This window comes from Epargyreus clarus, unplaced genomic scaffold (genome assembly GCF_041222505.1).
Source record: "Epargyreus clarus isolate Ecla_fem2 unplaced genomic scaffold, WU_Ecla_fem_2.2 ptg000015l, whole genome shotgun sequence".
In the NCBI taxonomy this organism is placed as follows: Eukaryota; Metazoa; Arthropoda; class Insecta; order Lepidoptera; family Hesperiidae; genus Epargyreus; species Epargyreus clarus.
The window spans coordinates 7,585,998-7,598,382 of record NW_027332223.1 but is presented as its reverse complement, the minus strand read 5'-3'; the positions used below and the strand labels follow the sequence as shown (position 1 = coordinate 7,598,382).

The 12,385-nt window shown below is 34.4% G+C and overlaps 1 protein-coding gene across 2 annotated transcripts; it reads right to left on the bottom strand.

Annotated features, from left to right (window-relative positions):
* serp (chitin deacetylase-like protein serp) lies at positions 1-12,385 on the bottom strand. Of its 2 annotated transcripts, none has more exons than XM_073080370.1 (5): positions 12,251-12,385; positions 3,619-3,782; positions 2,878-3,127; positions 1,408-1,729; positions 1-1,146 (listed from the first exon to the last, which is right to left on the bottom strand). In XM_073080370.1, exons 1-5 carry the CDS (start codon positions 12,303-12,305, stop codon positions 318-320), a joined length of 1,620 nt encoding a protein of 539 aa, XP_072936471.1. In that variant the 5' UTR covers positions 12,306-12,385; the 3' UTR covers positions 1-317. The 2 variants fall into 2 exon arrangements, with proteins under 2 accessions (XP_072936471.1, XP_072936472.1); XM_073080371.1 differs by having other exon boundaries at positions 3,619-3,779; positions 12,251-12,375.

Here is a 12,385-nt window from a genome sequence, read left to right as displayed (position 1 = left end):
TAATTTTTTATGTTTTATAATTAAATTTTTATCCAACAGACTTACAGTAGAAAATCACATAAAGTATTAAACAGACCTATTAAATATTCATGTGAGTCTATATTACATATAGTTAGGTAGGTACTTATACTACAGACGGGATTATGACCCAGTACATTTTTAATTACAGGGACACATATTCAAAGTAGCATTGGTAATGACGAGATTACTTTTTTAAAGTCGGCAATAATGTTATTTACCCCGAATATGTCCTTGCAATCCGTTAATTGCAATTATTTTATAAACTAATTTGGAGCGCGTGAGGCGCGAGATCTCTTCTAATAATGACCATCGCCCGTAGGGTCGTTTAGCCAGGGGTAGTTGGATGGGCACCTCACGCATGTTTGTAGATTGATGGTTTCTCCGGGAACTTCCTTCGACGTAAGCTTGCAAGAGTGGGGTACCCAACAAGCTTGGACACCTTCGACGGCACACTTCTCCCTCCATGGCTCGAAGTTCTTCGCTTCAGAAACGGTACGTGGATTTTGGATCCATTGAATCACTTGAGTCATCGTTACGAAGTAAACGTCATTGTGGGTTTGAATGATTTCGTCGATCCAGTATAAGAAAGCTTCTAAAAATTCGGGATTGTTTCTTAACCAAGCTGCGTGGAAGTATAGACCCAAGGGAGCCCTGTTTTGATCATAATGACGATCGAAGTTGTGGTTGAGGAAGTTGTAAAATTGATCCCCAGTAAGAATGTTCGAACAAGAGTCAACCATAGCGCATCCGGGCAAGTATTCGTCATTGTTGGGGTCTTCACGACGATCTAACTCGTTCATTACCATTTCCCAAACAGCATGGCTTCTAGTGGGGCAGCTTTGTAAGTTACCGTGGCAGCGGTGAGGCATGCTGAAGTACATAGTGTAAGGCCATAGAGGTGGGTTAGACAGAGGCGCTGTAATGGTACTGTCGTATAAGAAAGCTTGTTCCTCCATCATGGTGAATTGATTGTTACCACCTACTCTAAGATATGGAGCTCGGACACCTACTACACTGTTATCGGTGATGTTTGAGAATTTCTCGATGATGACCCTCATGCCAGCCATTTCCTTACCCCAATCATCTACGGTAGCGTTGCTCCAGAATCGCTCGTCATCATTATGCCTACAAGGAAAAGATTTGATGAGTGATTATACTTACAAGGCTTATTTACAATAACACGGTGGTTAACTTTAAGATCTTATCAAGTCTCAATCAAGTTTCTAAAGTAAAACAACAAAATTTAAAACGAATTTAACATTTTGGCAGTTAATTATCGAAAAAACGCCTAATTAGCCCGATTATTAACATATCATTACATTTTCAATTGAAAAAGAAGTCAAGCACAATCAATGATTGCTGAATAATTCAAAATTGCACACTTACGTGATTGAATGTACTGCGATTTCGTGTCCCTTTCGGTGCGTTTCTTGCACGGCTGAGTAGTTTGTGTACTTGTGCGAAATAAAGAATGTAGCCTTGATATCGCAACCATTAGGATTTTTGCGTTTTCCGTTGAAAATTTCTTTGTATAGATCGATATTGTTGTTGTTGATAGCATCATCGAAAGTGATGGTAATCATTTGTGGAACTTCTTTAGCGGATAAGTCTCCAGGGATCACGGTACCATCTTCTGAGCAGAAGCAGTCGGGTAAGACACACTGCGATGGGTCGCAAGGTGGTGCCCTGTTGGGGTCGTTGTCAATATCTACGAAAAGCAAAAAATAATAAATGTTAGGTGCAAATCGATATTTTTGATTCTTAAATCAATTAGTCTTGCGATAACGCAACTGTAAATAATTTTCTTGTCAAAATATTGTTACGCGTTACACGTTGAACTCTGAAGATTACTGCCGTGTCTAATTTTGATGTAAGCTGTTAATACTGGCGCGTATGCATGAGCATGCGAGTCTCAAGTCGGTAGTTGGAACTAGTATGGGTACTTTCGCTTAATCAAATCGTTCAGAAAACTTGCTAGCTATTGGGATTTCACTTTTAAATGCAATACACGGTGATAGATTAAAATATACTTTGAATGTTCGCGTTCCGTGTAATATCCTATGTGAATTGAGTAATCAATTAAATGGTAATTGAAATTGTATGCAACTGAAATTTAAATGATTACAAAACAGCTTTACCTAGTTGCTAGGCGTGTGTGGTGTGCTACACGCTATATGTTAAAACTGGCTATGCCGCATTAAATTATAAAACATTTACAAAAATTCAAAATTCTTGTACTCTATAATTAGCCTAAGAATAAAGATCGCCAATAAAAGTTTAACGATACCTCATTATTACTGAATACATTTTGAAGCATCAAATTATTTTTAACTCATAGATATTTTTGTATTTTGGAACCACCCAATGAGCAATTCAAAGACTGTTCCAAAGTAACTCTGTATTCCTGGCACACAACTGCCATTCTCAGTTAAATTCATTAGGATTTCAAGTCGTGAGGCGTGTATTGAGAGGTAGGTATGAATCGACTGCGATGTTAGTCATTGCATACCGACTAGTTGCATATGAGGTCAGCTGAAGTTGAAATAAGTTTAAAGTTGTTAGCTTTCAATATTTTGATAATGGGTTTGACATTATAAACCGAGCATTACCTTTGTTAATAATACATACACGATAAGGCATTGGTAAGGAGGCTTAAGATATAACATTTGAGATGTTTTTAGGCTAAGTGATTGGCATACCAGGCAGGTCGTTAGTCATACCATGCGAGCCAGTATTTATTTTTAAATTATTGCGTTCAAGTTCAATTGCGTATTTTCAGCGTTTAAACGCCACGTGTTTTTAGGGCCTTATTGGCACAGTTAGAACAACGACCTCTGTTAATTTATCGGCACTCACCGCAAGAGTTCTCGTCAGAACCGTCGGCGCAATCTTTTTCACCGTTACAGAACAATCCACGTTCTATACAATCTCCGCTTCCACAAGCCAGGAAACCGTCTGAGCAAATTGGCTCCTGAGTGTACAGGAGAGGCTTGATTTTGCGTTCCTTGTTCTTCAATTTGCAGTTCTTCACTGCATCTTTCCAGTCACAAGTTTGTTTTTCAATGTCAAAGTACAAACCAGCTGGGCAACGAATAGCTTGGATACCCTGTTGTACAAAATATTTAATTTAGTTACCACCACTTCCAGTTAAATTCTATCCTACGTACAAATAAATTTTACTCAAACATTTGAGAGACTTTAAGTTCTACAAGTATAAAGGCCTACGACAAAGTTTCAATGTAAACAAGTTCTCTAAAATAGTGTGCCATTGATTATATAACTTACGTTGGATATTGGCGTATTATCTAGTAAAATATTTGGAATTTAGCAAGCTCAAGATTATGTTAAGCAATATTATGTATAGTTGGTCCGGATAGATTAATCTAAATATTAACGCGGACGGCCAAGTTCCAGTGGCATACATATTTATATCAATTGAATTTTAATTGCTTGAATAAACTGTGATTTATTCGTATAATATTCAAACTTGGTCAAAAGATTTTCAAGAACCACATTCGCACGTTCACATTGATATCAATGCGATACCGTGCGAGAAAGGATATGTTTGTAAAAGTAGTAATCGCCTATTGCACTGACCGAGGCGGTGCACTGGATGACGTCGCGACAGTTGTCGCCCTCGCCGGTGACCAGCCGGAACCACTCGCCGGCGTCCTTGTCCTTGCATAACTCTAGCTCCAGGCTGTCGTCTTTCTTGACTGCGTCATCCGCTTGCCGCCGCCATCGATGCCCATCGACACCTGCTGAAAATTGAGCAACATTTTTAATCTAAACTTATTACACCCATTAAGTAAGTATTATTCGCTAAATTAATGTATAGTTTCCAAAAAGACAGACTTTCACCTCTAGTAACATAATTTCTCCATAATCGATACAATCAATCAGAAGATACGTGAATTTAAAGATAGGCGAGCAACTTGTCAAGCGAGCGGAGTAGAGCGGAGCCCCGGGCAAAAAACTAATAGTACTTCCTATAAACGTAACCTTGCTACTTTCAAAAGGGAGATAGTTTGAATGTTGATTGTTCCGGAAATAAGCTTAGTTGCCGACTCTGGTGTCGCGGAATCACTACTTCCTACAACTAACCAAGCGCTAATTTGCTATGCAAAATAATAAATTTATTCACATAATGTAACATTTGATTAAATATTTGCCGATCGTTTACAGCTTTTTTATCATTAGAAGTAAAATGTCACTTGGAAGTGTAAATGTCAAAGGTGGAGTGAGCGCACGTGACATTTGACTGGCTCCGAAATGTCAGCGCTTAAGCAAGCGACAAGGACGACTCTTTCTAAGTTCTTCTGTCTATATATCGAATCGTTACATTATGCATGATATTTGATGGTTTTGTGTCGGTGTGCTGTTGAAATTATTATAATTTGAAAAGGTCACGGAATAGTTGTTTTCCTTGACCGCCAATTATGATTCAGGAAATCTTAACGATATGCCTATTAAACTATTATTGAGCCAGATACAAATTTAAGCAGTGAATATTTCTTATCTAGAGATTTTTGTAATCTCGGAGCATTCCCACTGCTACTTTAAATACATTAGTCCCGTGTGAGATACTGTTTTTTCGCCAATTATGAGCTGACACGCTTTAGTAATGTTTGTTAACAAGCAATAAGAAATAGATGTGGGTTGTGTGCGTGAACACAGTGCACGTAACACAAGGAAACCAAGCTCTCGCAATATTATCTAACGGTGCGCTTGCGAGAGGCTCCGCTGCCACCCGCACGCCATACGCGAGCGTGTTAATATTATATCATTGTTCTCTTATCTCTTGATTGCTTGTTGATATTGCAAAACGTTGTTCAGTTCAAATGACACCGCCTTTGATTGTTACTAGGCGTGATTTATGTAGATAGGTTTATGTTATTTCATTAGGACCGAAACGGTTTTCATTAGTAGGCATATATTACAAATGTCATAACTAAGTCTTACTTGAATTTAAAATATTAAACTGTCATAGTAATTCTTGGAATAAAGTAGCACAATTTAATCGTAAGTATAAATATTTCGAAACTGTACTTTTATTATTTTTTAACGTAAAGTACCTTCTATGTATTCAAATAACAATAAATAAGACACAGCTTCGTCAGCGAAACTTTAAATATATTTATCTCTTTGACCCGGATCCGGCACGTGTATCATAATTTTATATTATTTAATAATACATTTAGGTAGGTTAGTAGTTCAGTAATAAAATAAAGCTTTGAATAATATTGTCTGAGATAATTTCCAAGACAGGGTTTTAGTGTATATCTACCTACTATAACCCCATGATTGCTTCTCCATTTAAACTCTCGTAAAACTCGTAGAGTGAACCTTTTTTTAATAAATAGCGGATAGATTAAAAAATAAATGTTCCTTTCAAACATCAACGATATCAAATAAGCGAAAAAAATATTTTTGTATCTATGTAAAGATTTGCCGTATTTAAGTATTTTTTATAATACGTATAGCTATAATATTCCATATAATATAATCATTATTGATTAGAAAATATAACTACAATATCAAGCAGTACAAGATATAAATTATTATATGCATTAAGTGACAGAGATGTAGTTTTCCTGTACTCTTCAGAACACAATGTAGTAGCGCGTTGATGTCTTTTGTATGAAACTTTTTAAAATAACTTCTCTCCTTCATTTAACCAATGAAATCCAGTGTATTCGAGATTATAGTTGTTAATATTATAAAAGTAATTTATTTTATACCATCAATTTGCAATTTTTGATTTGTAAATATAAAATTAGATGAGACCTCGCCTACGGAACTACTAATGACACTTCGCAACACTCATTCACACTGTATTCCGGTATTCAAGCTTTGTATAGTAAGTATAGTAATGGGATATAAATGGACCTTTGAAATGTTGGATTAATAAAAATATATACTACATACTACTACTTCATTAGTATTATGATGATCACAGTACTACTATTATTTAATATTTTTTGCAACAGTATAATTTACTTGTAGATTAAATGTGAATGAACGTATTTTTTATTTTCAGTTACAAGTATTTCTTATTTTGAAGAATAAATGTAATGTTTTTAAATGTAAGTATTATATTTGTATGGGGCGTGTGAATAAATAGACAGTTATGCGGGGAGCGCGGGTGAGGCGACGGCCGAGCGCGGCACGCCGTTCGCATACCGACATTCGACCTCATAAATATGCAGTGTTACCTCTTAACTTTCCTTATAGAGACGATCCCTTCTATTCCAATAAGTAATAAATTTGTAACGGTATCGTTACAAAATGTTTTCATTTTTAGTATTACAAAATTTAGCGAAAATAAAAGAATTTAGTCACATTTTAAACCCCAGTTGCGATATCTGTAGAAATAGATAATTATAGAAATAGATAGCTAATGAAACATAAAAAGTTTTCATGAACTCTAACAATTGAATCTTATAATACATTATCGATCAAATGGAGAATCTATATTTACGATTATTTTTTACTTTACTGCAACAACATATACGAGTAGGTATGTTAATAAGGAACACGGATCCTGAAAATGTTTAGTCCTGATACTGGGAGAAGTCTACGTTAGGGTGGAAAAAATATCACTCGCCCTTATGCTAAAAGAGGCTTAATACATACTTTACTGTCCTACGCTAACGTAAAATATTAATTGCTTGTAGATTTTACTCTAACGGACGTTAGTATTTGAAGAAAAAATAGAATGTTTATTGGCTCATAATATTCGTATGCACCTAGTTATATTTGTCATATAAATCACGTATAAACGGCATACTGTATAAACGGCTCTGCACGAAACATATAAACTACAAACCTTGTAATAATATAGAGCGTATCGACAATTAATTTTTGGATATTAAATATCGCTCTATTGTAGAAATACATTTCGCAATATAGTTATACAACATTAAATTGAATGTGGAAACCTTTTTGCTATACATAAAGATTCGAGGTAGAGACCGGTTGATATATATAACAGTAAAAAACAAAAACAAAAACAAATGGCATTTAAAGGCCTGCAATCTACAAGGTGACTTAAGAAACGATAAAAATACTAAATGTAGATAACTATGAGTATATCAATACATATCATACTAAATGTAGACACAATTACAAGTGTTTTAATGCACATGCAGTACCTAAACACGATTATCACTACCGGGAGGTCAGTTGCAATAATCAATAAAGCCTGTACCTACCGTATTGTTTCTTGCGTAACCAATTATTAAGTTGTTTTACATTATTTGTAGTTAATTACCTAAAAATAAATTATGGAAACTTTTAATATTGTATTTATGTATATTATTATGTTAAAGAACAGTAATTATTAATCTAATAAGACACGAATGCTACCTTTAACATAAGTGATGTTTTGACTTACATTCTTCTAGTTTAAATCTTGTTGATCACAGCAAAGCTAACCGAAAAATGCTTGGTATTATAGTCACAATACCGGTTTAACTTGCATAAGTTTACAAGATTAATCCCTGTCTAGGTAAACATTTAAATAGTGATTTATTTACGACTACTCCTACCCAAGGAATAAATTCCATTAAACATGCTTGATGGAAAGTTCTTCTTTAAAATATGACCTACTTAGTAAACTTCCAGTTAAATACATTAACAAATTAATTCAGTGCTGAATTACAAAAGAAACAAACTTAACTTTAATTTGTAAATGTATCGCAGTGTATACTCATGCTTACTTTTTATGTAAGAAGTAATTACTTAATTTTATATAAGTTACGTGTTTAAATTAAACTTGTTTAATAACTCATAATGTATTGTTGTAATGGAATAAGTACTCATATGTTAAATAGAAATATATACTAATATGTTAATGTAACTTGTTTATAAAGTTAACTGGTTAATTTTTATTAACATTCAAAAAAGAAAGATAAGTTGTACTTCTAAGTAAATAAATATAGAGTGGCAGATAAAAAGAAAAACCTATGTAACATGACATCAGTTATAAATTAATCTTAAAATATATTTTATTTACTTACCGACTATACTTAAATAATAAGTATACTTAAATAATAGGTACATAAGCTGTAGTTATAACTTTAAGTTGTTTACGTTAACTCACTTTACTAATTAAGAATGTAAATATAACTATCTAGAACTATCAGAATACCTGAATAATAAATCGTAAAAATATTACCTTCGACAGGTTTTAAACAAATAATAATTTATGTGCGGCCTCGGATTTCTGTGTTCATTAGATTGAAACTTCTTGTGCCCTCATAATATTATGTTAGCGTTTTTACACGGACTTGATCTTGGCATTTTGAATGAAGACCAATCGAAAGAATGCACATTTAATAAAGGGGTCAAGTTCGTATTGGACCACGTATAGTGAAGGGTTCCATATTTGGATGAATATTCTATTTAACTTTTTTTTAGAATATAGGAGTAACAGACGAGCATGCAGTCCACCTAATGGTAAATGGATACTGTCGCCCGTGAACATCTGTAATCAACCCCAGATAGGATTAGATATTCCTACCTGAGGTCGGCCATAGATGCGCCGCTATCCCTAAGGAATAAGCTGGAACGCCTCGGAAAAGTCTGTCTCCCTTATCACACCCTTCAAACCGGAACACAGCAGCACCTAATACTGCTGTTATTATGTAGAAATAGGTGTGGCGGTGGTGCCGCCGGAGTCGAACCACAAAGGGCTCTACCACCTTCTACCAACTGTAGCGAAAATATTTTTTTTTTGGTAAAATATATTTTTAAAATAAAGTTATCTCTACGATCGCTAAATCCGACATATTTTGTAACAAAGTATATTCTGTTGCTCGGAAAATAAACAATATTTTATATTCAGACTCTCCCTGAAAGGCTAGAAGACGACGAGGGAACACTATTTTGATGATTTAAGAAGCACTAATCCAAAAAATAAGTAATCTCTAGGTACATAATCATTTTCGATGGATATAAAAATAACTTAACCTAACTTAAGATATCTCACATGCATTATATGCATTCGTTGTTTTACTTTTTATCGTAGCTATTTACAGTGGATATTTTTGTTAATTTCGCCACGACATGCTTAGCTCCTATGTCATATTTTTGAAGGAGACACGAGGATAGTTTCATATTTGCTAATTTGATTAATTGAACATTAATAAATCCGTCTAATTCATTCGAAAAACCATTTGACTAATTTCTGTGGTAAAGAATAAGATAATAACATAATATAAGAAAAATATAAAAGATAGTGCATGATAATTTACTTTTAAGAAGGTCAGGATAGATAAATAATTAACTTTTTGATGCGCCAAGGATAACGTTATCCGCACGTTAATATTATTTTAATATAAATATTTTTCTTTAAATTTATAGTACATATGTATAATTGCTTAGTGTAGTGCTATTTTTTTCTTAATATTTTGTAAGTAATTTTAATGCATTTCAGGTCTGTTGATTGTTTAGTAAGTAGTGCGGGACAGTGAGGCTTTGCGAAAGACGTAACATGCATAAAAACGAAGATTATCCAATTATTTTTATCTTATATAGAGATATAGAGCACTAACAATCAAGTTATTTCGAATACTTATTAGCGATTAGGGCAACTTACTTCATTTATTTTGTACTTATGAACTTATAAATGTCTCCAGAATAAAATATTATTATAGTTAACTACACGCTGACCCGGTAAACGTGGTGTTGCTATATAAATAAAAAAATGTTACAGGTGAACAACCCTTATCACTTAGGAGTATGAAAAATAAATAGTAGCCGATTCTCAGACCTACTGAATATGCATATAAAATTTAATGAAAATCGGTAAAGCCGTTTCGGAGGAGTACGGTAACTAACATTGTGACACCGAGAATTTTATATATAAGATATTATAGACATAGTATAGATTTTACATACAAATTAAAATTAACCAGATTTGAATCTTTTCCTATCGTAGAGCTAAAGTATCCTTATAAAATACTTCTGATATAAAATAATTAGAATTAAATAATATAATAGTAAATGAGGTAAATAGTCGAATACAAAACAGTTAAGTAGGTACCCTTTTGTCGTTTGTTACTCATCTTATTTTCTTGCCTTTTTGTTGATGAGTTATTGACGAGCTTTATTGATATAAAAACTTTTAAATAATAAAAATAATTTAGACCAATACGTGAATGCTACCCATCAATAATAATAACAGTAACAATTTATATGATAAAAAAAGCTATTAGCCATTAAAAATCAAGGAGCTCGCCTTAAATAATATTATATGGGTTCATAAAAGCATAATTTTAGTCTGTAGTACTACTAGTCTACTAGTACTATTTCCTGGCGTGTACGCAGTGTATAGCCAAGGTTAGTAATACTTTAGGTTAGTCACTTGATTTACATATTAGGTATATATTAAATTTAAAGGCTATATTAAAGATAGACAAATAAAATTTGAAACTGCAAAACACGATAAGAATACTAAAAAACAACAACGGGCAATGTTAGATCGTTATGATTACCATAAAGCGCATATATTACTGAGCTGCTTCTTTTTTATTTAATATATATATTTATTTAATCTACAGGTTGATATCGGAATCGTATTCATAAAAACTGAAGCAAATATATTGAGCTATATTAAACTTTTTAATCTTATCGTTGGATAATATAGTAATGATTCTAGGATTGATATATCGTATGTATGTCTAGTATAAAATGTACATACAAACATCAGGAAGAGACATAGCAGTTCAGTGCCATTGCATCTTTTGTCTATCAACCGATTATCTTATTTTGGTTAATAGCTTTTGATGAGCTTTAACATTGTCAATATAATTTATTAAATTTGGAATTTTTATGGTGAAATGTCGACTACTTGGCGAACACTAGTAACATATAATTGCTATTACACGATACCATTGTTTTGTTTGTCTATTTGCAATTTATATTTCAAATAAACATCGATCAATAATAAAGTTCATATGTCGTATTAGTTATGCACACATGATTGTTGAAAGATTCTGTAATGCATATACCGGTAGCAATAGCTGGCGATCGCTTCGCAATCTTGCTGCGGTCCACAGCCTTGTTAAATGTAGGTAAGTACCTACTATATAATTGAATGCAATGCCTATTAAAATGTGCCACTTATTTACTGTTTATATCGTGCACTATGCATCGAATTTTAAAAACAATACGTTTTGTATTTTAAGCAAAAGTTAATACGGTTGTTATTAGGCAAATTAACATTGTGAATATTATAGGTATATCATATTTTATATCGCATTACATCAAGTACCTACTGATTAAAAGTGTTACAAGGGCAAGTTATAAGAGGCATTGCATAAAACCCTGCAATAATAAAAGTGACCCCTGATGCTCGTTGAGTCATGGAGCTTCTTCACTGCGGGTTAAACCGAACCAACAAATACAAATTGACGCAACTTTTTTATCATCTTACTTAACTACTATATGGAAGCTTTTGAAACATTATTTTGGAAATAAACATATATGTAAAGTGTCCCTAGAAGTGGCGCGGAGTTGCGAGCGCGACAACACGGCCGTGACGTCAGTGTGGCGAAGCGCGCGCCGCGGCGCACTGCGGCCGCAGCGCAACAGCGAATGTGAAAGTTCTCTGCAGCCACATTGCGCGCCCGCAACAAGTGATAAACGTTTGTTTTACTAAATGTTCATTTTTTTTTAATTACCTCACGATACTGAATATGTTTAAGACTTATCAACTATTGTTACCTTACGGATCTACCTAATAAGCTTTATATGATACTTTGACTTGTTATGTTTATTATCATTCGGCATGCCTTACGTTCAATTACCGAATTCCGTTCGATTACAGGATTTCGTAATACCGGAAAATCTCCATAATTTACCACCGAATGAATTGTCAGAAAGTTAGTTCACAGCACCGGTACACATGAATCAGACTCGATAGTTGTCAGTAAAGTATAGTTTAAAGCTGTCCTTGAAAGGCTTGCTGCGTGTTGATTACATTCTTAAGTCATTTGATGCAAGGAGATCGCGTTCGACTGCATTCATTTGCAAGTTCTGTGGAGACACGGCCTATCTCGCCACGGTTGGACTCTAGCTACTTCACTATTCACTTTTTATGCGGCACTCAACGTTGACGCAACCACTGGTTTATTTGATTGGGATATGCGGATGTGACGTCGCGTCCTAATGACGTCGCGAAATAGGCGGCATCAGAAGACGTAGGATAAAGGTTAGGACTCACCGCAGGCGAACAAGAGACACGCGGCCAGAGTAGCGACACGGGCGAAGCGCGCCATGACGGGATCACAACAGGTCGTTGCGCGGCGGCCGTGCGGTTAAATAGTGGCCTCAATCTGTGCCCCGCCCGCCCCTCTCG

What these genes read in the sequence shown, in the direction of transcription:
- serp (XM_073080370.1), bottom strand. Translation starts at nt 12,305, where the DNA reads ATGGCGCGCTTCGCCCGTGTCGCTACTCTGGCCGCGTGTCTCTTGTTC. An exon ending in GTGTCTCTTGTTCGCCTGCG is followed by an intron (nt 3,783 to 12,250) that starts GTGAGTCCTAAC and finishes CTCAATTTTCAG; the next exon opens with CAGGTGTCGATGGGCATCGA. An exon ending in TTCTGACGAGAACTCTTGCG is followed by an intron (nt 1,730 to 2,877) that starts GTGAGTGCCGAT and finishes TGCTTTTCGTAG; the next exon opens with ATATTGACAACGACCCCAAC.